At 40.2% G+C, this 23,559-nt stretch overlaps 1 protein-coding gene and 1 long non-coding RNA gene across 4 annotated transcripts in view; one reads left to right on the top strand and one right to left on the bottom strand.

Moving 5' to 3' along the window:
- Positions 1–290: 290 nt before the first annotated feature.
- On the bottom strand, positions 291–7,190 carry SEC61G (Sec61 gamma subunit). 3 transcript variants are annotated; one of them, XM_011966775.1, is made up of 4 exons: positions 7,093–7,190; positions 5,422–5,521; positions 3,808–3,910; positions 291–455 (listed from the first exon to the last, which is right to left on the bottom strand). In XM_011966775.1, the coding sequence occupies exons 2-4, from the start codon at positions 5,513–5,515 to the stop codon at positions 446–448; spliced, it is 207 nt and encodes a 68-aa protein (XP_011822165.1). In that variant the 5' UTR covers positions 5,516–5,521; positions 7,093–7,190; the 3' UTR covers positions 291–445. The 3 variants fall into 3 exon arrangements, with proteins under 3 accessions (XP_011822165.1, XP_011822166.1, XP_011822167.1); XM_011966776.1 differs by having other exon boundaries at positions 5,422–5,517; positions 7,093–7,175; XM_011966777.1 differs by having other exon boundaries at positions 7,089–7,131.
- Positions 7,191–7,247: 57 nt separating this feature from the next.
- LOC105529595 overlaps positions 7,248–23,559 on the top strand; it is a 43,851-nt gene continuing 27,539 nt past the window's right edge. Inside the window, exon 1 of the long non-coding RNA XR_001004539.1 lies at positions 7,248–7,461. This is a non-coding gene — a long non-coding RNA (uncharacterized LOC105529595). The remainder of the gene's footprint in view (positions 7,462–23,559) is intronic.

Here is a 23,559-nt window from a genome sequence, read left to right as displayed (position 1 = left end):
TGTAAGCAGAGACCAGGCCCTCATTGGACACCAAACCTGCTGGTACCTTGATCTTGGACTTCCCAGTCTCCAGAACTGTGAGAATAAATTTCTATTATTTATAAATTACCCAGTCTCAGGTATTTTGTAATTCTAGCACAAAGGGGTTAAAATAGAAGAGCTCTCAGAAAGTGTAATATTTCACCAGGCTCTTTCATTTCTCTTATAAACTAAATTATTCAGAGAAGGAAACTACTGTTTTCTATCACTGAAATGTGATAAGTATCTATGACAGAAAAAAGAGATATTCATTTACTTTGAAATTACTTTAATTTAGAAATAGAAAACATCTTGAAAGGAAAAAAAACCCACAAAATATACAGGCAAATTTGTATTCTGTGAGCTTCTCACACTCTCACACTTGTTCACCAATCTCTAAGATGAAAAACTCTCTTCCAAAATGTATTCAGCCACCACTGTAAAAGAAAGAAAAATTATTACTTCTGAGTAGAGATATAATTTTTATAATTATTATTTGAAATGCAATATGCTATAACTTTAATGGCTCAAGACCAATTATTTGAATCCCACCTAACTTTATCTAAAGATGGCATAAAAGAATGGCACAATGAACTTTAAAATCCTGGACCTGAAAAGATGATGTGGTTACTGGCAGAGGTCTATGTCTAAACTTACAATGCTCATTCAGGAAATGCCATTTTGGAACAGTCTAGCCTTTCTGAACACAACAAAAAATATCAATTATATGACAGGATGGTTAGCTGAGAAGCTTTTCAATTTGATAACGTCCACACACCAGCAGAAAGTAGACTGCACATGAGCACAAGGTGCTCAAGCACTGCAACTTACCATAATCATTCCAAAATCTGGGTTAGTCATGATGAAAATAAAAATCATGTTTTCTACAGAAGAACTTCTGAGTTTTAAAAGCATAAACATTAAACCTGAATAGTCAGATACACATTTTAGTAATGTTAAAGCAAAATAATTCCATTACCAGAAGAAAATTACATAAAATAGGCCAGGTGCAATAGCTCTCACCTGTAATCTCAACACTCTGGGAGGCTGAGGGAGGCAGGTCACCTGAGGTCAGGAGTTCAAGACCAGCCTGGCCAACATGGTGAAACCCTGTCTCTACTAAAACTACAAAAAAATCAGCCAGGCATGGTGGTGTGCACCTGCAGTCCCAGCTACTCAGGAGGCTGAGGCAGGAGAATCACTTGAACCCGGCAGGCAGAGGTTGCAATAAGCTAAGATTGCGCCACTGCACTCCAGCCTGGGAAACAGAGTGAGACTCCACCTCAATAAAAGAGAGAAAATTATTACATAAAATACCCCTGAGCATATACTTTAATGTTTAGCATTTTAAATGCTTATGCTATTAAACAGTATTGCTATAATTAAAAGGCCAGCAAGTGCTTATTTTAAATTCTAATACTGTGAATATTAATTTTGACTGCTATAATTATAAAGAAAAAGAAGAAAAAAATTGTAACAAAAAAAGATAATTCAATCCAATGAGTATTTCCCTTGCTACCATCTCCAAAATGATGTAAACAATGTTAATCCTCTTTCAAGCAGGGAAAGCAAGATTCCTTTCAGTTGTACAGCTATCATGGTATAACATGAGAAAAGAGTAAGTTTTCTGTAGTGTCTCTCACAAAATATTTTAATTAGCCTTCACATTAAGATTAAAAAATATCTAAAGATAGATTTTTTAACTTCTTAAACATTGAAACCATTTTTTTTAACTAGAAGAAAAGTTTTCTAAGTAACTAGCTTCTGAAAGGTTTCCTGTGTTGCTCTATCACTAGCCATGCAATCCAAGTGGTTACTTAGCCTCCCCATGCCTCAGTTTCCTCATGAAGATTAAATGAGTTGACACACAGAGTCATGGAAAGTTCTCAATGAATGTTAACTATTATTATTGCCACCATCACCATTAGAAAAGGCAAGAACCTGAAGTTGTTCACTTAATTCAACAAACACTTATTCAGTGCTTTTAACAGATACAAGAGAGCTCTGGACTAGACTCTATAGGAGAGACATACAGTATAAATAACAAGGCAGGCCTGCCTCACAACTCATAATCTAATGTGAAGACGGACCTGAGTATAACCCAAGGCAGACAGTGATGTCTGGCAAAAGGGACAAAAATATAGGTTAAGTGAAGGCTGGCGAAAAAATTTGAAAGGTGCTTGTATACCAAAAAATTGGAAAAGGTGGGCTTACATGTTCCTCTGAAAGGTACAACTAAGAACAATGATTATCACAGGAAACTAATTTTGTTATCATTTTAAAGAAACACTTCCTATCAATTAAATATGTCTCATGACAGAATGGGAAGTAAGAAGAGCAGAAGCACTGAGTATGAAAAAGAACGGACCTGACAGAGACTCTGCCACTTCTTTTTACTGATTTCCTCATTCTACTTCAGTATTCTCCCCATGACTCCACAGTTCTACAGTTGGCATTTCTCACTGGTAAAATAAAGGGATTTCTGAACTGACAAAGGAGGTATCAGTGACTTGGGCCCATCTAGTTCTAACTACTTCTGATCCTGAATATCACTTTGTGGCAATTTTACCTTAATAACTATGGTACCCTACTTAAGAAATCCCTCTGACAATATACATTGTTACTTGTCATTTAAAAGGCAACCTGTACCAGTACCTGGGATAAAACATCTAGTATTTAGGAGATTTATAGTTTAGAAATTTTTTAAATCATTGCTTCAAACTTCACCACCCCATAAAATCAATTGATATTACTGATTGATATTAGATTTCAATAGCATATGGAAAGTTCTCAATGAATGTTAATTACTATTGCCACCATTACCATCAGAAAAGGCAAAGAACCTGAAGTTGTTCACTTAATTCCACTAACACTTATTCAGTGCTTTTAATGGATACAAGCACTGGAGGTATATCAGTGCTTACCTGATATTATTATCAGGTAATAATAGATTTTATTAGCTCCAAACAGTGGATGAGGCTGAGATTAAATGCATACAAAATCACAGAGTAAGTAAATACTAAAACCCATACTAAGTCCTTACCCTAAACTGAATTACCTAATTGCTCTAATTGCTCAATGCCACAACATATCCCAATGACTTGTAATGAATTTAAAAAGCAAAATTATTTGGAAACGAATCAAGTGATCCCAATGTTTCTCAGACTTTTTTGCCTCCTAATATACTTAAAAGTTATGATATTCTCCCATCAGTATCAATGGCTCATTACAGTAACAACTTTCACTCGTATTCTTACCCAAATTGTTTCTGGGGCCTTACATGACTTAAAGTCATAATCCAAGTAAGAACTGTTATCCCCACTGAGTAAACTGAGCACAGAGAGGTGAGGCAAATTGCCTGATGCTAGGACAGCAACTGTATAACAAGAAAAAGGATTTGGATCTAGGCAATCTGGTCCAGAGTTAGAATTCTATCATAGCAGTGATTTTTTGGATGGGAAGCATTTCCTCTGCTCCTTAGAGATTAACAAGATAACAGCACAAAGAGGACTTAGGTTTCAGTGCTGGCTTTGTGACATATGAGTGTCTTTAATACTTTCTTGACTCTGTAAAATTTTATTTATTAAAGAAAATAGTGCCTAGCACACAGAATTTCTGGAAAGATCATTTAAGATCTAAAGGCGCTCAATCATCAGGTACTCGTAAATATCAGTAGACTCCAACAGCACTAAAAAGAGATGCATCTCTGTATTAACAAAATAGCAGGCCGTCATCTCAAATGGTTTCAAGTTTCATTCAATCCTAGTCTATTTCATAAAGTTTACTTACACAATGATGTTATTAATAGGAATATGGATCAATTTCACAAAGAAGCCAATGAATCCCATTATAGCAAATCCTATTGCTGTTGCCATGGCAATCTTCTGGAATTCTGCATTTAAAAACACGAAATTCACATATTTTTTGCACTGTCACTGAAAGTATGGGAAAAAAACTATCAGCAACATAAATGAACTTAACTAGTATACATTTATCCTGTTAATAGATATATAACTTAAAAATAAAAAGGTGAAACTGTTAATAGTAAACAAGTTGTTTGACAGGTTTTAAAATTTCCATGTTTTGTTGATATTTAAGGAAACATAACAGTGCATGTCTGTGCCAGTGAGTTCATCAACAAGTACTAAAAATATTTTTTCTTCTTAGCAAATGACCAGAAAATACCAAAATAAGGACATGCATGAAAGAAATATACATTATTTTTCTTAAGTTTTAAAATGTATCATTGTAATTTTTATTATAACATATCGATTATACAGGCAGAAACATACCTTTTTTTGGTACATTATAAACAATGGGTCCAGTGCCTTTGCTATTATGATGAAGCCAAAAATAAGGCTTGAAAAATCAAGTTCGGCTGGGCACGGTGGCTCATGTCTGTAATATCAGCACTTGGGAGGCCGAGGCGAGCAGATCACCTGAGGTCAGGAGTTTAAGATCGGCCTGGCCAACATGGTGAAACTCTGGCTCCACTAAAAATACAAAAATTAGCCAGGCGTGGTGGCAGGTGCCTCTAATCCTAGCTACTCAGGAGGTTGAAGCAGAATTGCTTGAACCCAGGAGGCGGAGGTTGCAGTGAGCTGAGATCGCGTCACTGCACTCCAGCCTGGGCAACAGAGTGAGACTGTCTGAGTTGAGCACTATTTTATAAAACATTACACTGGTAATGTTACCATTTTATGTTACTTCCTAAGAGAAGCTTTCCCAGATCTCCTGATTTGGTTAGTCCTCCTATAATGTGCTGTCAAACTTCCTTCTAGTTATCTTCCATAATACTTACCACAGCAGTCATTAAAAAACATAATTGCAATAATTTGTTTATGACAGTCTTCCTTGATAGAGTCTAAGCTCCATGACAGCAAGGACTATTCCCTTTATTATATACTACATTACATACATGTTATATTCTCTATTATATTACCAGCTCCTAACTCAATGAATGAATACAAGTAGACAAACTGAACACACGAATCATGATAAATAACAAAATTAACTTTCTAGTTTGGCAAAAACTAGATTGTTGGTTTCATGTTAAGGTTTTGTTCATTGGGGTGGGAGTTCAGTAGGGAGACTTCAAAGCTTTTCCAAAGAGAAAATATGTAAGATACTAAAAGTCATAAAATATTATTAACTAAAATGTTACCTGGAACATAAGGCTGTGATAAATAATCTTACACCATTTGAAAATACATAAAATAAAAATTTAGACAAGAGTAAAAAATTTAGGAAGAAGTGACAATGTTAAAAAGCCATTGAGCAGTATCAATCAATAAAAATGTTGGCGAAAGTAATGAAATGGCTATTAATCAAGAAGATGTTAATCAAACAAAAGGCTTAGAAAACTCAAAGATTTAATTTTTTTTCTCATAGTCAAGCAATTACCTTTTCTATCAGGTTTAGTGCATCTTTTAACCAGCCGAATGGAGTCCTTTACAAACTGCCGACTTGGCTCAACAAACTGCATTACCTGATCCATGACTGCCTGTTTAAAATAAACAAAGATACTCACTGGTATTGGTTACCATATAATAAGCACTTACTCATTGATATCAAGATGTAAATGAGACCAGTCATTGAATTCACGTCTAACATGGGTCAATTCCACCTCCTAAAATAAAACAACAAACTCCAAAGCCCAAATTGATATTATTTTTGTAAATTTCAGTTAATTATCAGATCAAAGGCAATAAGAAAAGCACAGATCTTACTCATGATATCTTCACTGACAAAGAACAGCACACGCAATATAAAAAGCCCATCTCTATTAAGAGGTTAAAAAAGGTTAAGCAATTGATAACACATCCATTCCTTTTCTGACTCTGCAGTCCCATCCATTTCTCATTCTACAGTCCCCTCACCGCTCCTAAGGAACCATCAATGTTGAGATCCAACAATTACTTTCCATATTTTATTTTAAACTATGCAAAGGGCAATGTCTTGTACAGTGAATGCCAACTATGGTGCTGCAAGAGCCTAGAATGGAGGCAAACGTGAATTTCAACCTTGATTTTTCTAAAACGTGCCAATACAACACACTTTTCTAAAGTACAAAGAATAGCTAAAGCAAGACGCAAATTCTGAGAAGCTAATAGCTAAATTCCAAACCTTTCGATTTGAACACATCTTTTAAGGAAACAGGGCTATATATTTTACTATATATGTTCTTTAGAGGAATCTATTACCCAACAGAAATGTCATCCGATGTTAGCTTTGAGAGCCACTGCTTTAGAAAGTAAAGAGATCAAAGTGTTACTTGTATTTTCCTCTATTTTCAGTACTCAGAACAGTGGCCAGGTGGTAGTTCAAATCACTGGCTATGGAATGTAAACCTCTGTAAGCCCCAGTTTCCTCACTTAATGCAGGCTGTGGACAACGAAATGAATTAATGTCAATGAAACACCAGGACTTCTGCAACATTCTGGGGGCAAAAACACAGTAATGTCTGTTTTCTCAGTATTTCACTTAACTTTGCTCTTGAAATCCAAAGGGCTTAAACTTTTTGTAATCATAGTTATCATGAAAGAAGCTAAGAATTTTTTATCCAAAAAAATGCACGCTACACACAATGCCGCACTCAATGTCAGCGGTAGAGACCCAAAAACCAACTATGATCTCTCGAACTAGATTCTAGACCACTGCTCTCACTTTAAACTACGGGAGCGGCGGCAGGGCCAGAGCTGAGTACAGCCTTTCCCAGACAAGACTCCACACCCGCACACAGAGCCAACCCCGAAGGTATCGGGCAGCAGGACATCATCTTTGGCTGCAGCACAAAAGACGCCGGGGCAGAACGCTAAGCCCTGGAACTCCGCGAGCCGGCGACCCCGCTCGCCGGGAGCCCGCGGCCTTGGATCTGCCTTCCGGCAGAGGCCGAGTTGGTGGGACGTCGGCGGCCAGACCCCGGCCCCAGACTTGAGCCAGGGGACCACTCATGGCCCGCCCCGCGACGGCCGCCCGGGGAGACACGCCGGCTCGCCCACGCCCGCTGCCCCCGCGAGTCGCAAAGGCGTGGCCGCCCGGTTCGCCCGTACCTACTGGCGGGAAGAAACTCACCTGTCCAACCGACACCTAAAAAGCCAGGGACACGTAGCACTGGAGCGGACAGATGGAGGCCCACCGGAACCGGAATCCGGGTTTCTGCCAACAGCCCGCCCACTCCTCCGTCCTATTGGTTCCTTACGCGAAACCTCAGTGCGCAATCGCAGCGAGACGTGCGTCCCGGCCACGCTTCCCGGAAGAGATGCATTGCGGAGCTCATTGTTGGGGCGTTGGTTTTCTTTAGGAGTGTGATGCTAGCGTCAGCCGTTTTTCTCCCGGCTGGGTCCAGGGTTACCCCACCAGTCCGACCTCAAACCACTGGCATCCACAGCACGAGCCCCAGCGGCCTTGAGCGGTGCTTGCTCTCTGGTAGCGGCTGACTAGGTAAATCCTAAGTTGTGGGGGTTTTTTTCCTGCGGTCCAGCTTGTTGTGTGTCCTTACGGTACATACGTTTTGTATGTATATAATGTTGGTCGAAATGAAGCTTATGAGCAATACAACGTTATGGCCTAATTCAAAATAGTATCACCACCCTAAACTTTGACTTTGGCTGTCATTCACGGTAATGAATGCGGCTGTAATTGAGGCCGTACTTTGTCAAACGCTAGGTTTGGTTACGGGAGTGGTCATAATGTACACACAGCTCCCCACTTATCCACAAGGATGCATTCCAGGACTCCCCCGCCCCCCGGGGCTGAAACCATCAGTAGAGACGGGGTTTCACCATATTGGCCAGGCTGGGCTTGAACTTGTGACCTCGCGATCCATCCTCCTCGGCTTCCCAAAGTGCTGGGATTAGGGACGTGAGCCACCGCGCCCGGCCATATTTCCTTTTAGCAATGGAGCATAACTGGATCTGGGAACAATATAACTCTGGAACAGCTGATAGAACATTAAGAGGTGTTACAACTCTCAGTGCTTCTTAAACTTCAGTAACTGAAATCTCCTGTTAAGTTTTTTAGTAAATGAAATTTGTAACCCCAGAACCTCCAGATACTGATTCGGTGGGTCAGGGTTAGAGGCCACACACCTCCCTATATGTGACTGTAGGTGGTCTGTACACACTACACATACCTTACCTTAGCCTTAAGAGTCACTTTTAAATTCTGAACGGACTGAGATGCGTTTGACTAGTTCTTCCTCCCTAGGACTTCAGCCCATGTATCATCTGTTTAGAGGCCAGTAGTGACCATCTAAGGCAATCCTGTCTATCTCATGCTCTTTTTTCCTTTTTCACAATACCCTCTTCATTTGCTGCATAGCATTTGTATTAATATGTATTTATTTACTCCTCGGTCTGTCTCCCCACACTGTAAATCCCCTTACTAGACCATAAGGTCCAAGTGGGTATAGCATATCTGGGTTACTCACAGCACCTAGTAAAGTATTAAACACAGTAAATGCTCAATAAATAGTTTTCAAAAAAATAATATCATTCCACAAAAAACGTAAAATCACATGTTGGCAAGTTCACCCCAACCACCAAATGTCTGAGTTCACAGTATTTTCAGCAAAACACAGAAAATCAAGTAACACATACAGTGGTTCCCCTTATCCAAGAAAATCTGGTTCAAAAAGAGGTGTGTACCAGAGGGTAATGTGACAGAGGCCACATTCAAATAACTTTCATTACAGTGTATTGTTATAATTGTCTACTCACCTGAGTTTGGGAGTTTGCGACCAGCCTGACCAACATTGAGAAACCCTGTCTCTACTAAAAATACAAAAATTAGTCTGGCATGGTGGCGCAGGCCTGTAATCCTAGCTACTGGGGAGGCTGAGGCAGGAGAAGTGCTTGAACTCAGGAGATGGAGGCTGCAGTGAGCCGAGGTCACATAACTGCAGCCTAGCCTGGGCAACAGAGCAAGACTCCGTCTTAAAAAAAAAAAAAAAAAAAGCCAGTAACAGCAGGTCTGTGCAAAAATACGAATCAACCGGAACTCTAGAACTCTAATTCTTGGTTACTAGGAGTGTAGAATGGCATAAATCTTTGGGAAAAGTTTAGTAGTTTATCATAATACGAAGCATATATACACCAACTATGGCTCCACAATTCGAATTCCAGGTACTTATTGAAGCTATATGAAACTAAATTCACAAAAAGACTTGTACAGGAATGTTCATAGTAACTTTATTGACAACAGAACTAAAAGCAACTGGGTACCATCAATAGAATGAATAAAGATACAGGTATAGTCCCACGACATAATAGTACTCCACAGCTAAGGAAAGAAAACTCTTGCCACAACATTGATGAGTGACAAACATGGTGAGTGAAACAAGCCTACGCTAAAGAAGGCACAGTGTGCAGTTCCATTTGCAAGAAGTTTTGGACAAAGCAAAAATAATGAATGGTGGAAAAAATCAGAACAGTGTTTGCCTCGGGGTACAGATTGAGAGGGCAGGTGAGGGAACTGGGGAGTGAAAGTAACACTCTGTAATTTAACAGGTCTTAGGGTTTCACAGGGGTCTTAGTCAATGTGGGCAGCTATAACAGAATATCATAGAGTGCTGGCTTACACAACAAACATTTATTTCTCACAGTTCTGGAGACTGGAAGTCAGAGATAATGGTCAGGTTCTTGTAAAGGCTTTTCCTCGTTTATAGAGAGCTGCTTTCTCCTTCCATTCTCACGTGGCGGGGGGTGGAGGAAGAGAGAAAGAAAGGACCAGCTCTCCTCCTCTCGTAAGAACACTAATCCCAATGTGAGGCTTCAGCCTCCTGACCTTATTACCTCCCAGAAGCCCCTCCTCCAATTTGGAGGCACACAAACATTCCATCCCTAGCAGCAGATCTGTGCCTTTTCCTCAAAACAAAACAAACAAAACCAAACAAACAAAACAAAACTCAACAAATATTGAACTCTAAATTATACAATAGTCGATGCATTTAGGAGGGAAATGTACAGGTATCTACAACTTATTTTGATTTAAAAAAGGGCAGGTTCATGGTTAGAGGAATAATATGTGTTAGAGGAATTATTTGTGATAATGCAAAGACAACAAAATGTTAAATGTAGACTTAGTTGTGGTGTAAGATGTTCATTGAATAACTTTCAATTTTTCTGTATGTTTAAAAATGTTTATAAGATGGAAAAAAGTCAATATATAGTTCACCAAATCAAGTTTTAAAAATTTTGACATGAATTGTACTGAGTATAAATTGAATGTATATATGGCAGAAATTTTAAATTGACCCTCAATTTAAAAATACATGAAATATTAATAACATCATTTGAGATAAGCTGAATTAATATTCCATTTATATTCTTGAATCTCTGCCTGAAGCAAGAAAAAGTTTAAGAAGATCTATGGAGAACCAAGGACTCCATAGCACCTGTCTTTTTGTTTTGTATTACTTCATTTAGGTATTATGACAAAGTGGAAAGAACTGTATCTTTTGAAAAATGAAGTTGACACAGTGGTTGAAATTATGAAAGTGTCAACAGTTCCCCAGGAAAAATCAAAGACTGGACCTAGATACAAACATACAGAGTCTTTTAGACAGGAATATTTTAAGAGTTAAATGTGATGAGGTCAAATAAAGTTTACTCCCCTCCTCAAACCCTTTTTGAAAAAAACAGAATTTTAAGTACTATAAAAAAAGTTATTCCATCTTATTTAGTTAAAAATGCAATAACCAGAATAGGGTGGTGAAGCTGACGTGGAAGATTTAGATATCACAGAATTAGTTGCCAGTGACTCTATGTTATCAATTACAGTAAACAGTTTCAATTGACTACTTCCTCCTGAAACTCACTGTTCCCTTTACTTCGTGATCATTTTCTTAAAACGAAAACAAAAACCTTTTCTGAATCTGCCTAATGGACTTCTTTTCCTGCATTGTCCTGTATTAGAGAAGTCTAACTGCTCCAACACACATAGCCACCCTCTGGGCTGGCCAGGTGCTGATTTCTGGCCAGGCCAGTCTCCGCGGATCTGACGCAGGGCTGTGTTCTTTCCACATAGTATGTCTCCGCAGATGTGGCACAGGGCCGTGTTCTTTCCACACGGTCGTGCAGGGTTTCAGGCTCCCCAGGGTGCAGTGCTGCGTGTTAAGGGTTCTTAGTACATTTCAGGAGAAAACAACCCAATTAAAAAATAAGCAAAAGATCTGAACAGACATTGCATAAAAGAAGATATACAGATGGCAAATAATCATATGAAAAGGTACTCACCATTACCTGTCATCAGGGGATTGCAAACTGAAACAACAATGAGCTACTATTGCAAGCCTATTTGAATGTCTAAAGTCCAAAATACTACATCAAGTGCTGACAAGGATGTGGAGCAACAGGAAGTCTCCTTCGTTGTTGGTGGGAATGCCAATGGTACAGCCATTGCAGAAGGCACGTTGGCAGTTTCTTACAAAGCTAAACGTAGTCCACCATACTATCCAGCAATTGCACTCCTCGGTATTTAAATAACAGGAAGAGTTATGCTCACACAAAAACTTACACACAAATGTTTATAGCGGCTTTATTCACAATTGCCAAGACTTGGAGGCAACCAAGATGTCCTTCAGCAGATGAATGAATAAACAAACTGTGATAAACACAAACAATGGAATATGCTAAAAGGAAATGAGCTCTCAAGCCGTGAAAAGACAGGGAGGAACCTCAGCTTCATACTACTATGTAAAAGAACCAGTCTGAAAAACTACACACTGTATGATTCCAACTATATGACATTCTGGAAAAGGCAAAACTGTAGAGACAGTAACAAGATCAGTGACTGCCAGGTCTTGAGGGGCTGAGGGAGGGTGAGAGAGGGAAGAATAGGTGGAGCGCAGGGAATTTTCAGTGCAGGTGAAACCATTCTGCGTGATGCTACAATGGTGGATACATGCCGTTATGCATTCGTCAAAGCCTAAAGAACTATACAGCGTGAACTCTAGTGTAAACTATGGACTGTAGTTAATAATAATGTATCAATATTGGTTCATCAGTTGTAACAAATGTTCGCTAGTACTATATTAATAATAAGGAAAACTGCAGGAAGGATGTATAAAGGGTTGTGGTACCCCTACTTTCTACTCAATGTTTCTGAAAAACTAAAACCCCTAAAAATAAAGTCTATTAGTAAAAATTAGAAATAAAATATAAGATCCTAGGAGAGGGAGAGAAACTAGAGTCATGTCACTGCTTCCTTTATGCTCTGTCTGAAGCGACACCCAGCACCATCAGACTCCTGCACTCTTTCCCTCCACTACCAGTCAATCTTTTTTTTTTTTTTTTTTTTTTTGAGATGGAGTTTCACTTTTGTTGCCCAGGCTGGAGTGCAATGACATAATCTCGGCTCACTGCAACCTCTGCCTCCTGGGTTCAGCCGATTGTCCTGCCTCAGCCTCCCAGGTAGCTGGGATTACAGGCATGTGCCAACACACCTGGCTAATTTTTGTATTTTTAGTAGAGACGGGGTTTCTGCATGTTGGTCAGGCTAGTCTCAAACTCCCAAACTCAGGTGATCCACCCGCCTCGGCCTCCCAAAGTGCTGGGATTACGGGCGCAGGCCACCACTCCCAGCCCCAGTCAATCTTTTTGTCAAGATGCTGAGAAGCCCAGTGCCTTTCCCAAGACAAAGCAGTTGACAGAGTCCAGTTTGACCACAAACCTTGTTATAACACGGTGACTTATTTAAACAAGGTAAGGGGTTCTGGCTTCTTTATTACATCCCCTGGAGCTGTATGATGAATTACAATTTATGACAGCATGCAGTCGCTTTTTTATATTATTTGAGATATGGAGGATGTTGCGGACTGAACTGTGCCACCCCCAAAATTCACATGTTGATGGCCTAACTCTAAGACCTCAGAATTTGGAGATAAGGTCTTTTCTGTTTTTGTTTGTTTGTTTTTGAGACAGGGTCTCGCCCTGTCACGCAGGCTGTTAGCACTACCTTACACAGATCACTGCAGCCTCAACCTCCTGGGCTCAAGTGATCCTCCCACCTCAGCCTCCCCAGTAGCTGGGACCACAGGCACGCCCAGCTAATATTTTTTCTTTTTTTCTTTTTTTCTTTTTTTTTTGTAGAGACAGGGTTTGGCCACTGGAGATAAGGTCTTTAAAGAGTTTATTAAATTAAAAATTAAAATGAGAGGCTGGGCATGGTGACTCACACTTGTAATCCCAGCACTTTGGGAGGCTAAGGCAGTTGGATCACCTGAGGTCAGGAGTTCAAGACCAGCCTGGCCAACATGGGGAAACCCCATCTATACTAAAAATACAAAAATTAGATGAGCATGGGGTCGCACCGCCTATCATCCCAGGTACTCAGGAGGCTGAGACAGGAGAATTGCTTGAACCCAGGAGGTGGAGGTTGCAGTGAGCTGAGATCAGGCCACTGCACTCCAGCCTGGGTGAGAGAGAGAGACTCCATCGCAAAAAAAAAAAAAAAAAAAAGAAAGTTAAAATGAGGCCAGAGGTGTAGGTTATAATCCAATATGACTGGTGTTCTTATGGACACAGATGCACAGAAAGAAGGTGATGTGAAGACACCAGGAGAAGATGCACAAATTAAAAAGAGAGGCTTCAGAAGAAACCAGCCTTGCTGGCGTCTTGATCTCAGATCTCCTGCTTCCAGAACTGTGAGAGGATAACTCGCTGTTGTTCAAGCTTCCCAGTCTGTGGTATTTTGTTATGGCGGCCCTCACAAACCCACATAGAAGGCAAGCTTTCATTGCATTTTTTTCCTTCCTGTTTCCTCAGAGAAATATTAACAGTTCAAGCGAATGTGATTTTTGGACACACACAGAGTAATCTCATAGGAGTATAAAAATCAGGAGGTGTCCTGTCCTATTGGTGCAATGTGGAACTAATCTTTTAGGAAGAGAGCTTTGTGAGTACTCACGTGAGGGAAAGGGATCACAGTTTTGAAACTTCATTTTAATACTTATTTCTTAATCAGTTAAATTTTATTGTCAAGTGGTTTTCTTTAAGGAGCTTAAGGACACGGTTTTTCCTGAGTTTATGCGTGCCTGAATATGCCTGTCTGTATACTTTAGTGATGTGGGTGCATATAAATGTGGGCATCACTTTCTTTTCTTTATAATCTAGTTGAAAGACAAATACTCCATTACATCCTAGCACTCAGTGTTTCAAAGGGGAAATCTGATGCTACCTCAGATTGTCCCATCCTTGTCCCCTTGATGTGATTAAAGCATTCTTTCTCTGCAACTGAGTTTCAGTGACAAACAGGATCTCAATGAAAAGTGTCATTCTATATCATTTTTTCCCGAGACTGCTCGATTCTTACTTCACTTCAGGGAAATGTTGTGTTCTTGTAATATGTTTTCTGTTTGATATGTTGGAGTATCTGTTTAAGGCGACTACCCTTTTGTCAGCTTTTCTTTGTTCTTTTTATATTTTCTTAATTGTGTTACCTTAATTACACCTCTGTACGCACCTTGATCAGCTCGTTTTTAAATGTTTTTTGCACTTAATTAACTCCATTTTTAACTACTGCGTTTCTTGCTATTTTAAATTTATTTTGTGATGTTATTTTGGTTCTCAATTTTTTCCTTAGTGGGACCATCTTCCATCCTGTTTCATTCTATTTTTAGGCGAGTTCACTGATGGAGAAGCGTTTTGCAGGGCTCGTGCCCTGAGACCTCTCTGGTTGCAGAGAGTGGCCATTGAGGCCTCCTGTCTCCGAGCTGCCTCCTCACCAGGCTCCTCATCTGGCTTCTGCATGCGACCACCACCTCTCGATATATTTATCTTTCAGTGGCATATTTGTATAATTTAAATTTAGTAGATCCTTTAAGAAAATGTATGTTATAAAAGTTTAAAACTCAAAACTGAAGAGAATATAATCTTGTCATGGGTTTTCTTGCACATTCAGAGCAAGAGGCTCTGCCTTCCGCCTCGCTGTCTGCTGTGTGGCCGGGCTTTCCTCAGTGCCCTTGGTACATTTCCGGAGGCCCCTGTGCCCTGTAGAACTCTCACCTATAAGCTGTGCTTTGCTTGTGTTCGCTTCAGTGTAGACAAATGGCTAGCCCTCGTTCCAGCTGCTCCTTTGCAAAGGATATGGATTCTGTTTTCTCCTCAGAAGTCTGACCCAGGGCCCTATCCAGGACACGGTGACAGTGGGGAGAACCCTGGGTCTCAGGCTCTTCCTCCAGGGCCTCAGCTAACATCCCTCTCGCCCGCGCTATGCATATTGCTGGAGAGGTCTCTGCTCTTGGATTGTGTTTTGACTTTGGCTGAGCTTCCAGCTCAACCTTTCAGACAACATTTCTCCAAAGCAGGAACAATTTGTGGAAATTCTCGACATATTATTCACTCTGTTGTGGGGGCTTAGGGTCCATGATAGGTAGCTATGCCAAGCCATGGCAGAGTGTGTTTTTTCTGTTTTCTTATTTCATTATGGCGGCATGAAGTTGTACACGTTTCCCTGTTAGGTTCTTGCTCTTGCTCTTTTTGCTGCTGTCAATAATTATTGTTGATTACATCAGATGTTGGAGGAGGTGAATTCTGGGTGCCTGTTTTACTTCACAGCCATTGCTATTTTAATAAGAAGATGGGAAATTAAAATATCAGGCCCTGCCATCTTGTGATCCTTTTAACTCAGAAGTCCTTTCTAACTGGAAAACACAGAAATGTCCCTATTATTTCAAGAAGCTATTAGATATGTCCTGTTTTTCTATGCCATTCACTTCCCCTGAATTGCTCTCAGACCTACCCTGTGCTCGTTGGTGCAGTGTGAGTGATCTAACCTTTAAGGGGATAGCTGTTCCAGCCTACCCAGATGACCCCACTAAACAGAGGGTAATGCTAGCCAGGGAGAGAAACCAAAACATTAGAAAAATGAAGGAGCCAGTAGGATTATTATAAAGAGTTCACTTGCCTAGTGTTACAGACAGAAATGGAAGCAAGTGAGGAAAATACGTAGAGAGGCTTTTGAACCAAGCTTCCTAACTCCCAGGACAGACATTTTTTCCACCATTTTATCTGTGTGCTTTTCTACCATCCCTTACTGGCCCCTGGGTGGTTACTTTCTCTCTGTTTTTAGAAATGGGAAATTTAATACCTCGTTCTCAGCTTAGTTCAGTTCAGTCTAATGACTGAGTATCAACGAAGGACATAATTTATTCACTGTACAAAAGACCACCCAGCTGCAATGCCCAGTTCCCTCAGTTATAACTGGGATTAATTAACTGGATTTTCATATCTCCTCCCTTTTTATTGTTCATAATGCTTCCCACCTAAGACTGATAGTGCTGTCAAGAGCTCTGCTGAGGCCGGGCACAGTGGCTCAGTTATCCCTGTTATCTCAGTGCTTTGAGAGGCCGAGGCAGGAGGATCAATTGGGGCCAGGAGTTTGAGACCAGCCTGAGCAACATAGTGAGACCCTTTCTCTACAAATAAAATAAAATAAAATAAAATAAAATAAAATAAAATAAAATAAAAATAAAACCTAATGGGGCCTGGTGGCATGCTCCTGGGTCCTAGCTACTGAGGAGATTGAGGTGGGAGGATCTCTTGGGCCCAGGAGTTCAAGGCTATAGTGAACTATGATTCTAGCCTGGGTGACAGAGCAAGACCCTGTCTCTCTGTTAAAAAACAAAAACAAGCAAACAGAAAACAGCTCTGTCTAAGGGATTGGGAGATCCTCGATGAAGGAAGAGGATAATTGGTTGGGTCTGGAGTGTACAAGGACTTCAGCTTCTAGTCATGGTGGAGAAACTAGAGCAAGACCTGTACTCCCAATACCAAAAATGAGAAAACTGTACAAAATATGTGAAACAACTCTTTCAGACACTGGGAAACAGGAAATACAAGACTGTGATTCATAAGGGAACGGTAAAAAAAATAGAGTGAGTCTATCACCTCAGAATTCTGCTTGAAAGGCAGTTTTCAAACCAAAGCCACAAGGTAAGGCGAAAAGATTATATGCAGAGAATGGTAATTATTAGTGACCAGGAAGATAGATAGCTGGAATTTCTAGGGCAGACTAGCATAGAGGAGGGTGCTAAATGGAAAAAGAGCTCTAGAAATCTGCAAAGAGCTCCCATTGAGTCTGTTGAGGAAAACCAATCCTGCCTATGCAAGATGCAACACCATGAGGCTGGGCTAACAATGACCAGGAGCTGTAAGATGAACAATTCGCAGAGGACACAGGGGCTGCGAGACTATGAGTTCTCACTAGCCTGGTGGAGAGTCCTCCCTGACTGTATGGGACATTTTTCAGTAGAAACCTCAGGAGGGTGGCATCTTAGTAACAGGGCTAAATTAGCCATAGCATAAAAACTTGTGCAAAGAAAGGAAGGAAAAAAATTAAAACTACATACTTGAAATTAAAAATTATGTTTGACATCCACTCAGAATTACAAAACATGCAAGAAAGCAGAGAAATGTGGACTTGTAACCAGGAGAAAAATCAGTCAACAGAGGCAGATGCAGAAATAGCAGAGAGGAAGGACTTAAGTGAATGACTTTAAAAATCATTTGTAAAAATAAGCCCAAGGATTTAAAGAAAATTAAACATCATGAAAAGATCCACAGAAAATGTTTTAACAAGAACCAAACAGAACTTCTAGAGCTGAAAAATATATCTAGAATGAAAAATTTCCACTACAGGTGTAACATCCAGTGAGAACTTCAAAAGAAAAGATCAGTAAATTTGAACACAGCAATAGAAACTATGATAGTAGAAGCACAGAGAGAAAAGAAGACTGAAAATGAGCCCAACATTAGTGACCTGTGGGCAGAAATATATTGGCAAATTTTAACAAATACCTTTATGGAGAAAAAAGCCTCAATCTGTAGCATTGGCCAATTTTCATGATGTAAATATTCCCACCGTGGCTGATTTCAAGGTGCCAATGTGACATGAACGAATACAAAATTTTCCAAATTAGACTAATTATAAACTGACATCCTCCAGTAAGCTCAAAAAACCTAAATAAAAGACACAGTAGAAAAAGATAATCTTAAAAAGCCGAATTTTACAAAGTACACATATATACGAGGACTAAAGATAAAACCAAGAGCAGATACATCATGGGAAACAATTAAGGACAGAATCACCTCTTTAAACCACTAGTTGGGGTGGGGAATGAGAGAAGGGGGTATGAACCTTGAATTCCATATCCATTGGGAATGTTCTTCAAAACCAAGGAATTATTTCTACATCAGAAAGCTAGAAAAAGTGAGTATATTAACACCAAAGTAAGTAGCAAGAAGCAAAAAGTAAAGATGTAAAATTAATAAAACAAGGGTCAGCAAATCACAACTTTCAGGCAAAAATCTGGTTTCACATCTGTTTTTGTGAATATTTGTATTTGAAAATAGTCCCACTCATTTATTTACTAATTGTTGTCTAGTGCTGCCTTAGAAATCATATGGTCAGCAAACCTAAAATATGTATTAGTTATTTACAGAAAAATTCGCTACCCCTAGAAACAGACAAGAGAGACAAATGAATACAACTAAAAGGAGCATTCTTTGAAAAATCAGTCTTGATAAATCTATTGCTAAACTGATCAGAAAAAAAGAAAAATTTTACATAGAAATTTCCAGTATTAGGGATGAAAGAAAAGACAGTGCTACCAGTCCTACAAACATTAAATGAGTAATAACAGTACAAACAAATTTATGCCATTGAATTTGATAACTTAGAAGCAATGACAAAATTGTACAGCAAAAACTGTTGATAGAAAATCTGAATAGCTCTATATGTATTAAATAAATTGAATTCATAATTTCTTTCTTACAGCAAAACTCCCAGGCCCAAATGTCTTCACTGGTGAATTTTGTCAAACATTTCAAAAAGCACTAATTGTAATAAAACATAACCTCTCTCAGAATATAAAAAGAACCCTTTCCAACTCAGTTTTTGAAGCCAGCATCATGCTGATACCAAAAGCAGACAAATACTCTACAGAAAACTTTACACCAACATTCTTCATGAATCTAGATGCAAAAAATCTTTAACAGGATATTAACAAATAGAATCCATCTATGTATAAAAAGGACAATATATTACAATCAGGTGGAAAATTTCTTAGAAGTATCAGGTTGTCTTAATATTTGAAAAACCAAGGCAACTCCTCATATTAATAGGAGGGGGAAATGTTTTGTTCTGCCTTAGGACTAGAAGAAAGAGTGCACTTGACAAAATTTAGACACATTTATTACAAAAACTTTCATCAAAGCAGGAATAAAAAGAAACTCTCAAGTTTATCGAGGGCACTTTTAAAAATGTGCAGCTAACATCTACCTAATGGCAAAAGACTGAACTTATTTTCTCTAAGAACAGGAGAACAGCAACAGAGCTGATGCTGGTACAATTACATATCTGTCTGGGGAAAAAAAAAAAAACCTTTAGTATTTCCAACATATCATGCACAAAAGTCAACATGAAAAAGATCATGGATGAAAATGCAAAAACTAAAACAATAAAACTTCTAGGAAAAATCGAGGAGAAAATTTTTGTGATCTCAATGTAGGCAAACATTTCTGAGGTAATAAATCTATAACTTTTTTTTTTTTTTTTTTGAGACGGAGTCTTGCTCTGTCACCCCAGGCTGAAGTGCAGTGGCATGATCTGGGCTCACTGCAATCTCCGCCTCCTAAGTTCATGCCATTCTCCTGCCTCAGCCTCCTGAGTAGTTGGGACTACAGGCGCCCACAGCCACACCCGTCTAATTTTTTGTATTTTTTAGTAGAGACAGGGTTTCACCGTGCTAGCCAGAATGGTCTTGATCTACTGACCTCATGATCCGCCCACCTCAGCCTCCCAAAGTGCTGGGATTACAGGTGTAAGCCACTGTGCCTGGCCAACAAATCTATAACTTTACAAAATGATAAATTAGACTATCAAAATTTAAAATGTTTGCTCCCCAAAGGATACTATTAATAGTATAAGAAGACAAGTCACAAACTAGGGGAAAAAACTACATATATGTAACAAGATACTTTTATAGAGCATCATATATATAAAGAAATCTTATGATTCAATAATTAAAAGATGAATAACCCAATTTTATAAAGGGAGACAAGGAAATGAATTAAACAGACTTTAACCAAAGAATATATACAAATAGCCAATAGCCACATGCAAAGATGCTGAGCATTATTAGCAGGAAAACGCAAATTAAACTCATCATGAGTCACCTCCACACACCCACTAGAATCGATGTTCAAAAGGATGATTATAACAGATATTGACAAGGACATGGCTCATCCGGAGCTCTCACTGATTGCCGTGGGAATAGAAAATGGTATAAATGGTCAGGCACGATGTCTCACGCCTGTAATCCCAGCACTTTGGGAGGCTGAGGCAGGTGGATCACTTGAGGTCAGGAGTTTGAGATGAGCCTGGCCAACATGATGAAACCCTGTCTCTACCAAAAATACAACCATTAGGCAGGCATGGTGGCAGGGACCTGCAATCCCAGCTACTCGGGAGACTGAGGCAGGAGAATTGCTTGAACCTGATAGGTGGAGGTTGCAGTGAGGTGAGATGATGCCACTGCACTCCAGCCTAGAAAAAAAAAAAAAATGGTATCACTAGGAAATACTTTGGCTGTTTTTTTATAGTTACACATCTACTTACTCTAAGGTCCAGTAATTTGCTTCTAGGTATTTACCAAGAGAAATGAGAACATTTGTACTCACTTGTTATACACATTTGCTCATAGCAATCTTAATAGTCAAAAACTGGAAGCAACCCAGGTGCTCATCAGCAGGAGACTGGGTCAATAAATTGGGGTATATTCATACAAGAGAATAGTACTGAGAAGTAAAAATGAATAAGATACTGTTAGATTTAACAAAATGAATAGATATCAAAAGTGTTATGTTGAATGGAAAAAGCAAGTATTTACGTAGACACAAAAGAGTATGCGCTATATAATTACTTTTCGATGAAATTCTTAAAAGTCAGAACGGATCTTTGCTGACAGAAAGCAGATCAGTGGTTGCCTGGACAAGAGCTGGGGTGAGCTTGCCTGTAAATAGGCACAAGGGTACTTTGGGAGTTGAGGGAAATCTACATCCTGTGTTGAGGTTGACTGTGTGTATACATTCACCAAAACTCCTTGAACTGATACAAAGGTGCAGTTTATTGAATAAAAAATACGCCTCACTGCAGTTTTTAAGAAGAGTTTATGTGTATTTATTTTCTCCTGTTTGAGCTTTGAAAAAACATTCCAAAGTTTTTCTATTAGAAAACATTTAGAAGTGCTCCAAGTAGCAAAAGGTTTGCCCAGTTTTATCAGAAGTATGGAGAAAAGACACAAGATGGCAGTGTTACTCAGAGAAAGCAAAAGTGTATGGTGCCTTTCTCAGTAAAGTCTCATGTCACCTGGCAGTTCTTCACGTCATTGACACGATTGTCCTCAGTACTTTCTTCTCCAGGTGCTAATGGGAGTCTTCTCTAATGTACTTAATTACTGTCTACACTCAATAACTACGTCACAGATCCTTAAAACATCTCAAGAGCTTTGAAATAGAGCTTCTGTTTTTCTGTTGTTGTTGCAAATAAAAGTGAAAAATGTAAATAGTTTGCAATCAGTAATCTATTTCATTGTTAGGGAGACTCATGTCTACTGCAGTTTGTTACTCAGTAATGCAAGCCCCTGAGAAGTCCTCTTACCTCTGGGAAGAGCGCTTTGCATCCCAGAGACTCGGATTCGCATTTCAGGCAGTCAGCCACTGGAGGGCAGTGCAGAAGCATGAATGTCCTCACCTGCCCCGGAGGCGGGAAACCTTGCAGCAACTGTGTCTCCTAAGGGAGCCTAGGACCAGGTTATTAGCAGAGGGGAAGGGAAAATGAATCCATTCTGGAAACCACCCGTTTGATTCAGAATGTTTTGTTTAAGAGAGTATTTCTTGGGCTGGGCACAGTGGCTTACGCCTGTAATCCCAGCACTTTGGAGGGCCGAGGTGAGCAGATCACTTGAGGTGAAGAGTTCGAGACCAGCCTTGCCAACATGGTGAACCCCCTTCTCTACTAAAAATACAAAAATTAGCCGAGTGTGGTGGTGTGTGCCTGTAATCCTAGCTACCCGGGAAGCTGAGGCAGGAGAATCACTGTAACCAGAGAGGTGGAGGCTGCAGTGAGCCGAGATCATGCCACTGCACTCCAGCCTGGGCAACAGAGCAAGACTGTCGTAAAAAAAAAAAAAAAAAAAAAAAAAAAAAAAAAATTCTTGGTAATGACAAAGTTGTGTCCATCAGACGAACTCTAGAACTCTACAGATAACTATAGAGCTTCGATGTACAGAGCAGCTAAGTGCAGACTGGAGAGAGGGCAGGCAGGGGCCAGCTGAAGGCAGGGTCCTGCAGGGGGAGGAGGCGCCAGGTGAATCTCCCATTTCCACGACTTGTACTCTTGGGGCAGCCCCTGGTCTGTGCCATGTGGATGGTGAAAGCTCACATGGAGAATATCTCACTACCTTGAAGAACCAGAGGACGAAGTTTAGGACAACCACAGTCACTGGCGGCCGGGGGGGTGGGGTTCTGACAAACAGAAGAGCGCAGAAACAGGGAACCTCAGACGGTGAGTAAAGGCTGACTTCCTAGCAGGGCCATGCATGGACCTGACAGGCTTCCCTCGCTAAGGCCCAACCCTGCAGCCCTGATGGCCCCGCTGCCCCACCCAGGTTCCCCACGCTGTGGGGAGATGAGTGGAAGCTGGAAGAGGGCAACCCTGGGCTTACAGCCTGGTTCTGCTCCCAACCACTACTCCTAATGTCTTGAGCTTGTTACCAAAGCTCCCTGAGTTTTAGTTTGTTTTCCAGAGAAAAGATGAAACCGGACCTCTCTCCTAGGGCTGCTTTTGAGGACTACCAGGGATAACATGTGCAAAGCACCTGACACAGAGGGCTTCACTCTGTCATTAATTTGCTTCCCGCCTCTTGTTTGTGGTTTCCCTGGCATCTTGTGACTAACTCCGTTTCTGAGATCAGTTCTAGTGGCAACCTTCCAAGTCAGCTGGGTCTCAGGTCCTGATCTTACCCGTAAACGCAGTGAGTTTGCTTCTCACAAGCTTTGGTTATCTTGTCTGTCTCCCTTTTTGAAATCCAGGTTTGAAGACTATTCGGCCACGCTTTTGCAGTGAGCACCAGCTTTTAGACCTCCCCAGAGGAGCCCCTGGAGGGCTGCAGCCAGCAAGCTGGAGAGTTACGATGTTCCAAGAATGTTTCAGAACCACTTGCTTTGTCAAACCTTGGCCTTGCGGACTTCCCATTTACATGAGATTCTCTAGTCTTTGCCCATCTTCATTTCCTATTGCCTCCTATATTTTTTCTTTTTTTTTTTTTCTTTTTTTGTCAGTGGCAACTTTTACATGATTTTCTGTGACCGTGCACACAAGGACTAAAAGCACTCACTCTCTGCATCCAGGACCCATCCTCTCCTCTACCTCTCACTGCAGTCAATGCTCTTTGCTCCTCTGCCCTTCGCTCTTGCTGGGCCATGGTGACAGCCTCGTGTCTAGGTTCTCTGTCTTCTTCATTCATGGCCCTGCGTGCCA

Source organism: Mandrillus leucophaeus, unplaced genomic scaffold, assembly GCF_000951045.1.
Source record: "Mandrillus leucophaeus isolate KB7577 unplaced genomic scaffold, Mleu.le_1.0 Scaffold772, whole genome shotgun sequence".
NCBI classification, from domain to species: Eukaryota; Metazoa; Chordata; class Mammalia; order Primates; family Cercopithecidae; genus Mandrillus; species Mandrillus leucophaeus.
This window is presented reverse-complemented; position numbering and strand designations above follow the sequence as displayed.

Coding starts and splice junctions, on each gene's coding strand:
- SEC61G (XM_011966775.1), bottom strand. CDS start 5,515: ATGGATCAGGTAATGCAGTTTGTTGAGCCAAGTCGGCAGTTTGTAAAG. Junction 3,911..5,421: donor CACTAAACCTGATAGAAAAG/GTAATTGCTTGA, acceptor TTTTAAATGCAG/AATTCCAGAAGATTGCCATG.